The sequence below is a fragment of the Ranitomeya variabilis genome, chromosome 2, assembly GCF_051348905.1.
Source record: "Ranitomeya variabilis isolate aRanVar5 chromosome 2, aRanVar5.hap1, whole genome shotgun sequence".
NCBI classification, from domain to species: Eukaryota; Metazoa; Chordata; class Amphibia; order Anura; family Dendrobatidae; genus Ranitomeya; species Ranitomeya variabilis.
Genome location: NC_135233.1, coordinates 55,688,730 through 55,705,425, shown reverse-complemented (window position 1 = coordinate 55,705,425; position 16,696 = coordinate 55,688,730). Strand labels below are relative to the sequence as shown.

General features: G+C 43.3%; 2 protein-coding genes across 6 annotated transcripts in view; one reads left to right on the top strand and one right to left on the bottom strand.

Annotated features, from left to right (window-relative positions):
• FBXO11 (F-box protein 11) overlaps positions 1–3,866 on the top strand; it is a 91,185-nt gene extending 87,319 nt beyond the window's left edge. For 3 of the 5 annotated variants that reach the window (XM_077282439.1, XM_077282438.1, XM_077282441.1), the window contains exons 22-23: positions 2,271–2,369; positions 2,463–3,866. In XM_077282439.1, coding sequence (XP_077138554.1) covers positions 2,271–2,369; positions 2,463–2,592 — 229 coding nt within the window. In that variant the 3' untranslated portion in view covers positions 2,593–3,866. The remainder of the gene's footprint in view (positions 1–2,270; positions 2,370–2,462) is intronic. The other 2 variants (XR_013221018.1, XR_013221017.1) reach the window with 1 other exon arrangement.
• Positions 3,833–16,696, bottom strand: part of MSH6 (mutS homolog 6) — a 30,483-nt gene continuing 17,619 nt past the window's right edge. Inside the window, exons 7-10 of the mRNA XM_077282437.1 lie at positions 15,143–15,232; positions 7,864–8,018; positions 7,570–7,769; positions 3,833–4,000 (exon numbers count right to left, since the gene is read on the bottom strand). Coding sequence (XP_077138552.1) covers positions 3,928–4,000; positions 7,570–7,769; positions 7,864–8,018; positions 15,143–15,232 — 518 coding nt within the window. The 3' untranslated portion in view covers positions 3,833–3,927. The remainder of the gene's footprint in view (positions 4,001–7,569; positions 7,770–7,863; positions 8,019–15,142; positions 15,233–16,696) is intronic.

Sequence of the window (16,696 nt, the reverse complement as noted above, 5' to 3'; positions counted from 1 at the left end):
TTATTTATTTTTTTTAAAAGTAGGTCATTTTTTCTGATATGGCTGGAAGCAATCTCACATGGGGCAGCAAAAACCATCTGAGGGCAACATGATAGAGGCAGAGACCCTGATTACAGCAATGTGTCACTTATTTTACTGGGTGTTAGTTTTAATAAAATCACTTTCTGCTGCAGATCTAGCAGAGCTTGGAATTCTGAGGCTTGTAAGCCTGTCCCCCACCACTGTGCACAGGCAGAAAGCTGACCATCAGTGGTCTAGGCGGGACTACAGATACCATGAGCATTGAGGACTATATGGCGGCAGGTTTTGTAGTCTTCTAGTGATCTCCTGCTGACAAAACAGCAGCCCAGTAAGTGACACATTGATGTACAGAAAGAGACCTGATTCCAGCGTTCTGCTCTTAATTAGCTGGTGAAAACCTGGTGACAGATTCCTTCCAAGGTGCAGACTACCATGAAACTATCAATAGTGACCTGGCCCCTAAAGTGAGCGTACCTGGGGCTGCCAGTCTGATTGCACAGTGCCTAGAAAGGAAGAGCTGTTGTTGGGACACTGTAGCATCCACAAAACTGTCTGAAAGTGTCACATGGCAGAATAAAGGGCTTGTATGTGGGGCCAAGACCCCGCTTCACACCAGACAGGACTGCATCCGATTTCCAATTTTGATTGAGCGCTATGAAACTAAAACGTTGTTTCTATAGGGAGGGAATTAACTGATTTCCAGTTACACCATGCTAAAAACACTAGTGGAAGGGGGTTAACCAGGTTTGGCATGAAAATCTGCAGACTTGTGGATCCTTCCTATGTACGGTCAGTATTGTTTGGTGATGGTGGCGAGATCAGGGTTATGTGCCCACGTGTATGCGATATGCTTATTTCTGTCCACATTCAGACTAGCCGTGCGAGGCGGCACACGTGTGGTGTAAGGGCCCTTTCAGATATCAGTGATACTGTCTCATATGTGATCGCAATGCACGGGCTGGCCGCTGACCGTATATATTCGTGTATAAGCAGAGTTTTTCACCTTTTTTTTGTACTGAAACCGCCTCCTCTCGGCTTATATACAAGTCCTTGTCCTAGAAAGCTGGCGGGGAAGGGCGAGTGTTGGGTCACAGAGGCCGGAGCTGCCGGCTGTGGCTAAAGCCTGTGCCACTGCTTAAGAGAAATTAATATTCATTTCACTTACGGCGCACACAATGACACCCGCAGCTGCTTGCTTCCAGAAGACATACTCACCCTCGCAGCATCTCGTTGGTGCCGGCTTCCAGTGCTGAGCGATCACGTGGTACCGCTCATTAAGGTAATTAATATGCATGCATTTACATTACCTTAATGAGGGGTGCCACGTAACAGCAACTGAAAGCCGGCACCAATGAGATGCTGCGAGGGCACGCTGGAGGGGTGAGTAGGATTTTTTTTTTTTTTGGTAGGAAGCATGCATACAAGGATGGGAGCGTGAGCCATGCATACCAGGACAGCAATTTGGGGGGGGAAGCCATGCCTACCCAGCTTATACTAAAGTCAATAAGCTTACCCAGTATTTTGTGGCAAAATTAGGTGCCTCGGCTCATACTCAAGTATATGTAATTTATTTCTGACATTGTCACACTTAAGTCAGGAGATGCGCAGATAGCCCGAGCATTGTGATCAGATAATACCAGTTATCACAGACATCGGAACCAGCCTGGAATATGCAAATTGTATTTGACATTGCAGGACTGGCGACTTGTGAATCCTTCTCATAGTGACTACTTACAGACTTTCATGCCACTCCTGGATAACCGCTTTCTATAGATGCTCCAAACCAGTTGATTTATGTCACAACATTGTTAAGCCTTGAGTTTTGTACTCTACCTAATTTAATGTCTACAATCTGATTCTATCCAGTGCAATATAGTCTCCCTTTCACTTATCTTGAGCCCAGCCTAGTGTTCATCTTTCTGCTACACCCTCGAGGACCCAGTACTTTATATTACAGCCCATTGATTCCGTGGCAGCACCGAAGCTACAACCGGGTCTCAGCAGTGAGATCCTCCCATGATTAGGTTATTGGCAGACCGTACTAACCACTTATCCACAGAAATTAGAAAAACCTGGCTGCTTTCTTCTAGTGCCACAAACTGGTGGTGTAGGAAGAGCCATGTTTTTCTAGCCCCTTTAAGAATAATCTCTTTAGTAAAGTGTTCTTTGCAATTCTGGTTTTCGATGTAAGGAAGCACCTGAAATCCTGAGGGCGTATGAAGATAACCCATCTTATTCTTCATCCTTAGATGTCACACCTGTAACACCACAGACCGCAACGCCATCTGTGTGAACTGCATTAAGAAATGTCACCAAGGCCACGATGTAGAGTTTATTAGACACGATAGGTAAGTGTGCATCGCCCCCACCATCGCTGGTTAGTTTCCAGCATCCTGCCATTTCATTAATACCTTTTTTTTTGTTTTGTTTTCCTGTTCCAGGTTCTTCTGTGACTGTGGTGCCGGAACGCTGTCTAATCCTTGCACATTAGCCGGGGAGCCCACACACGACACAGATACATTATATGACTCTGCTCCTCCTATAGAATCTAATACTTTGCAACACAACTGAACTTAAGATGGGGGAAGTCCTGCCATTCTAACAAGAACTGTTTAAAAGTTTTGTTTTTTTATGTTGGGAAAAATTAAAAGCTAAATGAAGAAAAAAAAAAAAACAACCCGTGCCCATTTCTGGAAAACAGTTAATGTGATGAAATTTCAACCTGCCAAAAAAGGAAGTTGAGCTGGACGAGACGATCTGTTGACTCAGGATCTAAGGAAGAATCGGGCATTTTTTTTCTTTTTTTTAAGCATTACTCAAAGACGTTTCAGAAGGACAGAAGTGAAGAGTAAAGAAGCTACTGTTTTGTATAGAGGCCGTCTCCTGTGGGTGTTTTCAACTCATGCGGGCAGGGGCAAGCCTAATGTGCAGTAGTCCTATTCTGTAGACAGGCAGCAGTCGTTGCTGCCGCCGTACACACGGACATGGGTACCAATTGCTTTTTGTAACATGGTAAAATGTGAGCTAGCACTTCTGCATTTCTTTTGGAAACTTTTTTTTTTAACACGTATTCAGATTTGAGATATTTTAATGCTTTAATCTCATGTAGTTTTTTTTTTTTTAATTTCAAGCAAAAATTTATTGTACTTGAAAAGTGTCCTGTTTCTGTTAGCCCACCATAGCATTGCTGTAAACTGTACTCATGTCCCAGTATCTATGTTCTTTCTATGAAAGAGGAAAACACTAATCTTAATCCAGCAATTTTTCTGGTATCCTTTTGGAAAAGTTAGAATGTTGTCTCCTTTCCTCTCGTACCTTCCCCGCAACAGTTTCCATGTCCATAATCTCCCCCTCCCCAGAAGAGGACGAAGTTGGGCGAGGAGTCCGAAGCGCCACGTCTTAGGCTTCGATCACTCCCTCCCCGGGAAGTGGCGGGTGTTGACTTTGGTTTACAGTTTACTGTAGTCTCCTCCGAGCGCTCCTGTACGTTACTGTTCATTTTTTGTTTGAACAGCCTGGAACTTGTACACTGCTGGAAATTGAGAGATTTCCTGCTTTATGAAGCTGAGACGAGCATATATAAAGTTTCATAGCTTTTGTTTTAAATTTTACAATTTTTTTTTTTTTGTTCCTCTCCCCATTTATATGTATTGGTGACAGTGGGTAATTAAAACAGCCTGAAAGTGTATGCATGTACCATAACATCTAGACTTAATATATTGTGGAGTATTCAATAACCATTATGTAGAGGGTAGGTATGAATTAAAAAAAAGGGGGTTTAATTTCCTAGGAAAGAAAAATGGAAATATGGTCATTTTTAAAAAATAAAGTTTATTAGATCATAATGTGTGAAAACCAGCCTTGTGAATAAACACCAAAAACCACCGTTGTGCTTTCTACAAGTTATTACAGCATCGCCAGGAGTTCGCTGATCGCTTGGCCATCCAATGTGTCCCTTTCCATTAAACCGTGCAGCTCCCTGCAAGAAGAAACCAAGGTCATTATATGGTGCAGGTTTTACAACAGGACTTATCATTTGTCATGGCATCAAATAAATGTTAACCAGTTACTAGTCACATTAAAGTTTTATTTTTGTGGACCATTTTGGTGTATGCAAAAAAATCTCAGACCAGTGAATAGTACTGTCTTTAAAACTATTGTTTGATCTGTTTTGTTCCAGTTTGTTGAAATTGCCAGCTTTTTTTCCCCCCCATATCAGTTTCTATAAAGTTGCCATTTTAACTGATTCTTAAGGGTTCTTTTTACTAGTGTCCCATACATCATACGCAGAGGTGATGGAGTAGGGTCATTGTAATCCTGCCTCTAAAGGAAACTGCTGTCGATGCTTCCTGAAAGGAATAGGGCCATGTTCACATGTTTTTTGCAGCTTTTTTGTGTGAATTTTAAGCTGTATTTTACAGTACCAGCAAAGAGACTTCATGCACACTGAAGTGAAAGAGTGTGTATGAAGTTTCAGACGTTGCTGGTAGTGTGAAAACACAGCTGAAAATGTGCACAAAATTGTGAACATAGGCCGTGTTGCATTTTTAGATTGCTAGCTAAGGCTAACTTTTATGCAAAGTTAAACTGTTTCCAAAAAAGCAGGTTTGGCCGAGCTTTTCTCTTGTGCATGCTGATTTTAAAGTAGAATCACAAGCACTAAACGATCAGGTTTTGGCAGCAAAACATGATCCCTGCATTTTTGTGCTACCCATGGCTTTCAACGGGTGAAAAATGCTGAAAAGGAGATTTTTGTGTACTCAGTGAAATCTTTTTCTCCGAGCCACTCATTGGGGGACACAGGACCATGGGTGTTATGCTGCTGCCACTAGGAGGACACTAAGTTTACAGAAAGATTAACTCCTCCTCTGCAGTATACACCCCTTCACTGGCTACAATTTTCCAGTTCGGTAGTAAAGCAGTAGGAGCATGAACAATGACAACCTGTGTCAAAACCAAAGTAAAAACAAGCCAACCAGGCTAACAGGGTGGGTGCTGTGTCCCCCAATGAGTGGCTCGGAGAAAAAGATTTTACGGAAAATTAAAATAAAAATTAAAATAAGAAAATTGGGGTTTAGAAATAGACCCAAGTGCCTCCTACAGACACTAAGCAAGAACTGGGAAATTGTAGCCAGTGAAGGGGTGTATACTGCAGAGGAGGAGTTAATCTTTCTGTTTACTTAGTGTCCTCCTAGTGGCAGCAGCATTACACCCCATGGTCCTGTGTCCCCCAATGAGGCGTAGGAGAAAAGGGACATGTTGCATTTTACAAAAACCAAGCTCTTAAGGTTTTCTTTCCAAAGAATTGTCAAAGCTTGTTTTTTTTGCAAAATGCAGTATTTCACATACTGAAAGCTATGGGGTAGTGCAAAAACGCAGGTATCAGGTTTTACTGTGTTTTTGGTGCCAAAACCTAATGAAGCTGAATGACCAGTGCACCAAAACCTGCCTTTTGTAAACAGTGTAGACTAGGCTATGTTTATACATTGTTTTATGCCAGCGTATAAGTGAGCTAGAAGAAACAATTGCAGGACTAGTAGTTTAAGTCATTAGAAAAAAAAGTTGTGTGTTTTTTCATTTTTTGCAAATCTAACAAAGATCATCATTCCTTAAAGTTGTCCAGACGCTGTTTATAGATGGCTGGTGGACATTCTGGAGTACTGAACCTTGTCAGCTTCACCTTTAAGGGCTGCTACAATGTTTGCATTTTCCATTACCAGTATTTAAAGGAACCTGGCACCAGATAATCCCCCCCCTATCAGGTACAGCCAGCACCTTTCCAGCCCTATGTTACAGAATTTCAGTACACTGTGTCCCTAGTCACTTATGCAAGGTGCACATAACCGCTTCTCTTATCACCATCCTCCATGTGGATGACGCATCTTATATCCCCATTATCCTCCTGCACTTGTATTTGCCCCGCTGAGGGTAGAGCACCAGTGACCAGGTAAAGGCAGTGTATATACACACACCCCACAATACTTTGCTGGGCAGAGAAACACCAGAGCAGGAGCATGATGACTGTAGGAGGTGTTCTCTTAAAGCAAGACAGCGATTGGAGGACGAGGAGGCAAGACTGTAAATCAGACAAACTATACTACATTTCTTATTGGAGACATTTGCTAATATTAAACCTATTACGTATTGAGCTAAAATCTTAGAGCTGGGAATGTCCTTTAGGTCACAAACAGCATACCATTTGATTAACCTGTTACATGGGGATTGTATTTTTTTGCTATTTACGGTATTTTTGCATTGCTGCTTTTCACTTGGTACAGAAATGTGTTCATCTGATAAATTACTTCTAATCAACCTTTTCCAAAAAGAAGTATCTGCTCAGGAAGTGATTGTAGTAGATACAAGGTTTATACCTCAAATGCAGCCTTTCTGGACTAAGGTGGACAGATTTAAAGTGTTCACTTTGACATGGATTCCATTCTAACTACAGAAAAGACAAATGTGATGCCAATGGCAGCAGCGAGACTCCATTCGCTGTGCCAAAGAAGGTTAAAGACACTGTTCACAGAAGTGAGGATAAGGATCGGACAATAGCACAGGATTACAGCACAAGTGACCATCACAGGGTAGTGTGACCTGCATGGAAGGGAGTGGTATGATAAGATGGGTAAGACTACTTTAAGCATTACAGTACCTGTATGCCCATAGTAATTGCTTAAAAGCATCCAGGGTGTGACAAGTTCCCTTTAAACTCATGTTGAAGTATGTCTGGGAGCTCATTTCAGCAACAGGACACTGAAGAGAAAGTGTAACTGACAGTGAAAAGATCTTGTATCCTTCTATAGAAGGATTTGTCCCAGTCTTTTGTACATACGACCCAGCAGGTATGACGTTGTAACGACTAGAACAAAGCAGCTGTGTATACATGTGACAGCATTGTGATGGGGAGCCGTGCAGGATAAAAGTGCTAGCACTTGTCTGTACTGCGGTTTTTGTGCAACTTATCCAGTGGAAACAAGTTATTACCTTTCTGCTGGATAACAAACTTACTGACAAGTGTCTGAGCACTGGTAAACACCGATCTGTAAAACGGTCAAAAGTTCCTCTATTTTCTGAACGGCCCAGCCACTCGGAAGCCCATAAGTCTACGTTCACATTTGCATTGTTGGGCGCAGCGTCGGCGACGCAACCAACAACGCATGTACACAACGCAGCGTTTTGCGACGCATGAGTTGTCATAAGATAGTAAAGATCAGGAGTTTCGGCGCAGGGAAAACTCTACAAGTAGCATCCTCTGCACCCTGTCTTGTGCGTTGTAAAACGCATACCGGAGCATGTCCATGCACCCCCCCATGTTAAAGATAGGGACGCATGTGTCGGTATCAGTCGACGCTACGCCCAACAACGCAAATGTGAACGTCGCCTAAGAAAGGAATGGAGCAGCAGATCCATTCTACAAAGGGTAAAAGCTTGCTGGTGTGGGTCCCATTACATAGATCCCCACTAGTCAAGTTCTCTATCCTGGGGCCTGATAACCCCTTTTAAATAGAAAAAAAAAAAAGTGAAGTCTGAAAATTAAGGTAATCTCACCTGAATATCTTCACGGACAGTATTATACTTTCAAACTCTCGCGCCTTCTTATGACCCGTCTGAATAATCTCATCAGGGATGTTGGCGAGTCTTGCTGCATTGAATCCATAGCTTTTAGGGCAAGCTCCCTTGATAAATTTATAAAGAAAAGTGATTGTTTCCTGGCTGGGATCCTCACATTCATTTTCAACCATACAAGCCTGGTAAAGAAGAGATATATACCATTAGCACAAAAAAAATGTGAGATTATACATTGTACACCCCCCCCCCATCCCATCAAAAGTGGTAACTTACCATATGCCCCAGGCGTACGGCCGCAGTATGAGAGTATTCCTCCACTAACGAATGATAGTGTGTAGAAAACAAAGTGCGGCACTTAATCCTTTCCGAGAGCTCCTTAACAACAGCACTGGCTATAGCTGTCCCATCAAATGTAGCCGTGCCCCTGCCTGCAAAATACAGCGATACCATCAGCATGGAAACGGCCATCAGTAGTCTCCAACTCTACACAAGTCAAAACTTTAGTAGTTAAAGTGACGTTCACAAGTTCTTAAAACCGCTTTAATTGGTAAAATAGGAAAAGCAAGTTGATTGCAAACTTGCTTATTTTCATGTTATCTGCTGTCACTCGTGTAATGAGAATTTTTATCTTTAATAGTGTACTGCTGGTTTCCATGGAGATTGCATAGCTCCAAGCTGCTCAAGAGACAACTTGAGAAATACCCCTTTAAGGAGCACTCAGATTTGCTTTGTGGATACAGCCTCCTAGGGTATAAATGCTGATGAAATACATAAAATGTGTGTCATGAACTTTCAAAGCTAGCTAGGGGGTCACGCCATAAGGCCAGTTACCGGAACAAAGACAGACCCCTGCAAAATGGACTACACAAGGGGTGTCAAACTGCATTCCTCAAGGGCTGCAAACCGGTCATGTTTTCAGGATTTCCTTGTATTGCACAGGTGATAATTTAATCACCTGCACAGAATGATTCCAGCACCTTGTGCAGTGAGAAGGAAATCTTGAAAAACACGCATGGTTGGAGGCCCTCGAGGAATGCAGTTTGACACCCCTGGACTACACTGAAGTGTACAGTGGGGGAGAAGATGTTTTTGTTCACTTCCACACGCACGGATATTTAAGAAACATTGGAAATTGCTACAAGATTATGTGAAATACAGACATTAAGCCCCGAGGGTGGTTTGCACGTTAATGACCGGGCCAATTTTTACAATTCTGACCACTGTCCCTTTATGAGGCTATAACTCTGGAACGCTTTGACAGATCTTGGCGATTCTGACATTGTTTTCTCGTGACATATTGTACTTCATGTTAGTGGTAAAATTTATTCTATATAACTTGCGTTTATTTGTGAAAAAAAATGGAAATTTGGCGAACATTTTGAAAATTTCGCAATTTTCCAACTTTGAATTTTTATGCCCTTAAATCACAGACATATGTCACGCAAAATACTTAATAAGTAACATTTACCACATGTCTACTTTACATCAGCACAATTTTGGAACCAAAATTTTTTTTTTGTTAGGGAGTTATAAGGGTTAAAATTTGACCAGAAATTTCTCACTTTTACAACACCATTTTTTTTTTAGGGACCACATCTCATTTGAAGTCATTTTGAGGGGTCTATATGATAGAAAATACCCAAGTGTGACACCATTCTAAAAACTGCACCCCTCAAGGTGCTCAAAACCACATTCAAGAAGTTTATTAACCCTTCAGGTGTTTCACATGAATTTTTGGAATGTTTAAATAAAAATGAACATTTAACTTTTTTTCACACAAAATTTATTTCAGCTCCAATTTGTTTTATTTTACCAAGGGTAACAGGAGAAATTGGACCCCAAAAATTGTTGTACAATTTGTCCTGAGTACGCTGATACCCCACATGTGGGGGTAAACCACTGTTTGGGCGCATGGCAGAGCTTGGAAGGGAAGGAGCGCCATTTGACTTTTCAATGCAAAATTGACTGGAATTGAGATGGGACGCCATGTTGCGTTTGGAGAGCCACTGATGTGCCTAAACACTGAAACCCCCTACAAGTGACACCATTTTGGAAAGTAGACCCCCTAAGGAACTTATCTAGATGTGTGGTGAGCACTCTGACCCACCAAGTGCTTCACAGAAGTTTATAATGCAGAGCCGTAAAAATAAAAAATCATATTTTTTCACAAAAATTATCTTTTCGCCCTTAATTTTTTATTTTTCCAAGGGCAAGAGAAGAAATTGGACCCCAAAAAATGTTGTGCAATTTGTCCTGAGTACGCTGATACCCCATATGTGGGTGTAAACCATTGTTTGGGCGCATGGCAGAGCTTGGAAGGGAAGGAGCGCCATTTGACACTTCAATGCAAAATTGACTGGAATTGAGATGGGACGCCATGTTGCGTTTGGAGAGCCCCTGATGTGCCTAAACATTGAAACCCCCCACAAGTGACACCATTTTGGAAAGTAGACCCCCTAAGGAACTTATCTAGATGTGTTTTGAGAGCTTTGAACCCCCAAATGTTTCACTACAGATTATAACGCAGAGCCGTGAAAATAATTTTTTTTTTTTCTCAAAAATGATTTTTTAGCCCCCAGCTTTGCATTTTTACAAGGGTAACAGAGTAAATTGGACCCCAAAATTTGTTTTCCAATTTGTCCTGAGTACGCTGATATGGGGGGAACCACTGTTTGGGCGCATGACAGAGCTCGGAAGGGAAGGAGCGCCATTTGGAAAGCAGACTTAAATGGATTGGTCAGCAGCTGTCACGTTGCATTTGGAGAGCCCCTGATGTACCCAAACATTACAAACCCCCCACAAGTGACCCCATATTGGAAACTAGACCTCCCAAGGAACTTATCTAGATGTGTTTTGAGAACTTTGAACCCCCAAGTGTTTCACTAAAGTTTATAGCGCAAAGCCGTGAAAATAAAAATTCCTTTTTTTTTTTCACAAAAATGATTTTTTAGCCCCCAGTTTTGTATTTTCACAAGGGTAACAGGATAAATTAGACCCCAAAAGTTGTTGTCCAATTTGTCCTGAGTACGCTGATACCCCATATGTGGGGGGGAACCACTGTTTGGGTGCATGACAGAGCTCGGAAGGGAAGGAGCGCCATTTGGAATGCAGCCTTAAATGGATTGGTTTGCAGGCGTCACGTTGCATTTGCAGAGCCCCTGATGCACCCAAACAGTACAAACCCCCCCACAAGTGACCCCATATTGGAAACTAGACCTCCAAAGGAACTTATCTAGATGTGTGGTGAGAACTTTGAACCCCCAAGTGTTTCACTACAGTTTATAACACAGAGCCGTGAAAATAAAACATCTTTTTTTTCCCCACAAAAATGATTTTTAGCCCCCCAAATTTTTATTTTCCCAAGGATAACGAGAACTTGGACCCCAGAAGTTGTTGTTCAATTTGTCCCGAGTACGCTGATAACCCATATGTTGGGGTAAACCCCTTTTTGGGCGCACGGGAGAGCTCGGAAGGGAAGGAGCACTGTTTTACTTTTTCAACGCAGAATTGGCTGGAATTGAGATTGGACGCCATGTCGCGTTTGGAGAGCCCCTGATGTGCCTGGACAGTGGAAACTCCCCAATTCTACCTGAAACCCTAACCCAAACACACCCCTAGCCCTGACACAACCATAATTCTAATCCCAACCCTAATCCAAACCGTAAATGTAATCCAAACCCTAACCCTAACTTTAGCCCCAACCCTAACTTTAGCCCCAACCCTAACCCTAACTTTACCTCCAACCCTAGCCCTAACCCTAACTTTAGCCCCAACCCTAACCCTAGCCCTAACCCTAACCCTAATGGGAAAATGGAAATACATACATTTTTTTAATTTTATTATTTTTCCCTAACTAAGGGGGTGATGAAGGGGGGTTTGATTTACTTTTATAGCGTTTTTTATATCGGATTTTTATGATTGGCAGCTGTCACACACTAAGGCTTGTTTCACACTTGCGTTTTTATCTGCATGCGTGAAAAAACGCATGTAAACGCGGTAAAACGCATGCGTTTTTTTTAGACGCATGCGTTTTTATAGAAAAACACAAGAAAACACAAGAAAACCCTAACCCTAAACGTGGCACTGAAATACGTGGCACTGAAATACGTGGCACTGAAATATGTGATACGTGGCACTGAAACACGTGGCACTAAAATACGTAACACGTGGCACTGAAACACGTGGCACTAAAATACGTAACACGTGGCACTGAAACACGTGGCACTGAAACACGTGGCACTGAAACACGTGGCACTGAAACACGTGGCACTGAAACACGTGGCACTGAAACACGTGGCACTGAAACACGTGGCACTGAAACACGTGGCACTGAAACACGTGGCACTAAAATACGTGATACGTGGCACTGAAATACATGATACGTGGCACTGAAATACGTGGAACTGAAACACGTGGCACTGAAATACGTGATATGTGGCACTTAAACACGTGGCACTGAAACACGTGATACGTGGCACCGAAATACGTGGCACCGAAATACGTGGCACCGAAATACGTGGCACCGAAATACGTGGCACCGAAATACGTGGCACCGAAATACGTGGCACCGAAATACGTGGCACCGAAATACGTGGCACCGAAATACGTGGCACTATGACTGTTAGAAAATGTTCATTAAACGGTTAGGGGTGAGGTTAGGGGTAGAGTTAGGGTTAGGATCCCTTTATCACCTTGGTGGTGGGTGGCTTTTCAGTGTGTTTTCTGTTTTTTTTCGATAAAAACGCATGCGTTTTTAACGCAAACAAACGCATGTGCTTAAAAACGCATGCGTTTACATAGACCGCAATGCATTTTTTTGCAGCGAAAAAATGCATGCGTTTTTTTGCGGCAAAAAAACGCCGCAAGAAAATACTGCAGGTTGTATTTCTGAAAATGAACGCATGCAGAAAAAAAACGCATGCGTTTGAAAACACGACCAAACGCGTACAAAAAAAACACATGCGTTTTCAATGTTAAATATAGGGAAAAAATGCATGCTTTTTTTGTGCAAAAAACGCTGCAGACAAAAACGCAAGTGTGAAACCAGCGACGCTTTTTATAGCAAAAAAGTTTTTGCGTCTCCACATTTTGAGACCTATAATTTTTCCACATTTGCTCCACAGAGTCATGTGAGGTCTTGTTTTTTGCGGGACGAGTTGACGTTTTTATTGGTAACATTTTCGGACACGTGTCCATTTTTGATCACTTTTTATTCCGATTTTTGTGAGGCAGAATGACGAAAAACCTGCTATTCATGAATTTCTTTTGGGGGAGGCGTTTATACCGTTCCGCGTTTGGTAAAATTGATAAAGCAGTTTTATTCTTCGGGTCAGTACGATTACAGTGATACCTCATTTATATCATTTTTTTATGTTTTGGCGCTTTTATACAATAAAAACTATTTTATAGAAAAAATAATTATTTTGGTATCGCTTTATTCTCAGGACTATAACTTTTTTATTTTTTTGCTGATGATGCTGCATGGCGGCTTGTTTTTTGCGGGACAAGATGACGTTTTCAGCGGTACCATGATTATTTATATCCGTCTTTTTGATCGCGTGTTATTCCACTTTTTATTCGGCGGTATGGTAATAAAGCGTTGTTTTTTGCCTCGTATTTTTTTTTTTTTTCTTACGGTGTTTACTGAAGGTGTTAACTAGTGGGGCAGTTTTATAGGTTGGGTCGTTACGGACGCGGCGATACTAAATATGTGTACTTTTATTGTTTTGTTTTTTTTATTTAGATAAAGAAATGTATTTATGGGAATAATATATATTTTTTTATTATTATTTATTTAGGAATTTTTTTTTTTTTTTTTTTTTAGACATGTGGAAATTTTTTTTTTTAACTTTTTTACTTTGTCCCGGGGGGGGGGGGGGGGGGGGGGGGGGGGACATCACAGATCGATGATCTGAGAGTGTGCACAGCACTCTGTCAGATCACTGATCTGACTTACATCGGTGCAGGCTTACCAGTGTCTGCTCTGAGCAGGCACTCGGTAAGCCACCTTTCTCCCTGCAGGACCCGGATGCCGCGGCCATCTTGGATCCGGGACCTGCAGCGAGGAAGGAGGTAGGAGACCCTCGCAGCAACGCGATCACATCGCGTTGCTCCGGGGGTCTCAGGGAAGCACGCAGGGAGCCCCCTCCCTGCACGATGCTTCCCTATACCGCCGGTACACTGCGATCATGTTTGATCGCGGTGTGCCAGGGGTTAATGTGCCGGGGGCGGTCCGTGACCGCTCCTGGCACATAGTGCCGGATGTCAGCTGCGATATGCAGCCGACACCCGGCCGCGCTCCCCCCGTGAGCGCGGCCGATCGCGTATGACGTACTATCCCGTCACTGGGAATTAAGTCCCAGGTCACCTTGACGGGATAGTACGTCAGATGGGATTAAGGGGTTAAAGATACTCCTCACTTCTTATATAGTGCATTGGGAAAACAAAGTGCAATTTCACAATTTTGGGGGCTTTATTTACCATGTTCACTATATGGTGAAACTGACCTGGCAATACGATGATACCAAACATGTAGTTTTTTTTATAAGTAGAGAAAAAAAAATTTGGAAACTTGTAAAAAAAAAAAACCAAACACACAAACTTGTGTCACCATTTTCCAAAACCCGTAACACTTTCAGATTTGGGGATCTGTACTGTGTGAGGGATTATTTTCCACCCTGAGCGGATGTTTTTATTGATACCAATTTGGGGAAGATTCGATGTTTTCATTGTCTCTTATTGCAATGTTGTAGCAGCCGAAAACCTGCAATTCTTTGGGGTTTTTTTCTTTCTTCCCCTCATTACGCCGTTTACCAATTGGATTAATTTACATTATATTTTCATAGATCGGACTTTCACAAAGGCAATACTACCGTAAATATGTATTTTTTTGTTTTATTTTTAATGGGGCAATTTGAACTTGTATTTAAAAGAAAACAAAAAAAACCTTTTTGTATGTATTTTAGTCACCTTAGGGGTGCGATTATCTGAGCACCTGTGCTACATATTGTTACATTGTAATGCAACAGCATCGCTACGCATAGTGAAAATCACGATCTATGAACGCCAGCTAAATGCTGCTTTTCATAGAATAGGCACGACAAGCACGGTGGCCATTAGCAGACCCTCACCTGTCACTGGTAACCCATTGGCGCCCTGCAATTACATCATGGGCGTGCTTATGGGCGAATGGAATGACTTAATTGTATCAGGTAGTTGCCAGGCTTATACTGTGCTACGTATTAGATGCAGTCACAATAGGTGATCTGTATTTCAGCTGGACCTGGGTTATGGTGTGAGCTTGGTTAAAGGGTAAAGACCCCTGAAATGTCATACAAGAGTAAAAACACTTGTTTCCCTCTTAATCTCGAGAGGCCAGGATGCAAGTAGCTAATTCTTGCACCTTGGCTGAAACGCGCTGGAAACTTTTGCATCGCCATTGAAACATCCTTGTGTGATATTTAAAAAGAAGAAAGAATCGTGTAATGTGCTTAATAAAGAGCAAAGTAGTAAAAGTTGTTGGGAACAATGTCTTAATCTGCCTATAACTTACCGAGTTCATCCAGGAGCACCAGGGAATGCTCGGTCGCATGCTGGAGAATACTTGATGTTTCACTCAATTCCACGAAAAAAGTGCTTTCACCTACAAGATGTTAGAACGCATATCAATACATAGTGATGTGAAATGCGTGCCCCAACACTTATGATGTCTGACCCTTTCTTTTTCATGCAAAAAATGCTTTGGTCTCTAGATGTACAAAGTTGTTCGTAAAGGGGGTTGTGTGATTCCAATCTATTCCCCGTGCAGGGGAGCGGCCAAGTGACTGCATGTATGCGACTTTCACACTTCAGAGAAGCCGGATGGGTCTAGTGCACAACTGCAAACATACGGTCAACGTTACCGCCCCACATGGGGAATCAGGACACTAGGTGCATTGCACGCTGTCACCATTTGTCAGGCTGCAGTCACATCAATCACTGCAGATGTCATTTAAGCCCAGACTTTTTTTTTTAAATCTATCTATATATGAGAGGCATCGTAATTACTCGCTAATCCCGCCCCTGCACAGTAGCTACACCCCAACACAATCCTGCCCTTTACCCCATTATTATACATAATCCCGCCCCATCACCACATAATCCCGCCTCCCCACCCCATCACCACACATAATCCCACCCCCCACATTACCACACATAATCCCGCCCCCCCACATTACCACAATCCCGCCCCCTGCACAGTAGCTCCACCCCCACCACACATAATACCGCCCCCCACCACATTACCACATAATCCCGCCCCCCACCACATTACCACACAATCCCACCCCCACCACACTACCACACATAATCCCGCCCCCCCACATTACCACAGATAATCCCCCCCACATTCACCACATAATCCCGCCCCCCCACCACATTACCACATAATCCCGCCCCCCCACCACATTACCACATAATCCCGCCCCCCCACCACATTACCACATAATCCCGCCCCCTGCACAGTAGCTCCGCCCCCGACCCATCACCACACAATCCCGCCCCCCACCACATTACCACACATAATCTTGCCCCCCCACATTACCACCCGAGGCTCCGTCCCCACACATTACCACACGATGCTCCGTCCCCACACATTACCACACGAGGCTCCGTCCCCACACATTACCACCCGAGGCTCCGTCCTCACACATTACCACACGAGGCTCCGTCCCCACACATTACCACACGAGGCTCCGTCCCCACACATTACCACACGAGGCTCCGTCCCCACACATTACCACACGAGGCTCCGTCCCCACACATTACCACACGAGGCTCCGTCCCCACACATTACCACACGAGGCTCCGTACCCACACATTACCACACGAGGCTCCGTCCCCACACATTACCACACGAGGCTCCGTCCTCACACATTACCACACGAGGCTCCGTCCCCACACATTACCACACGTGGCTCCGTCCCCACACATTACCACACGAGGCTCCGTCCCCACACATTACCACACGAGGCTCCGTCCCCACACATTACCACCCGAGGCTCCGTCCTCACACATTACCACACGAGGCTCCGTCCCCACACATTACCACACGAGGCTCCGTCCCCAC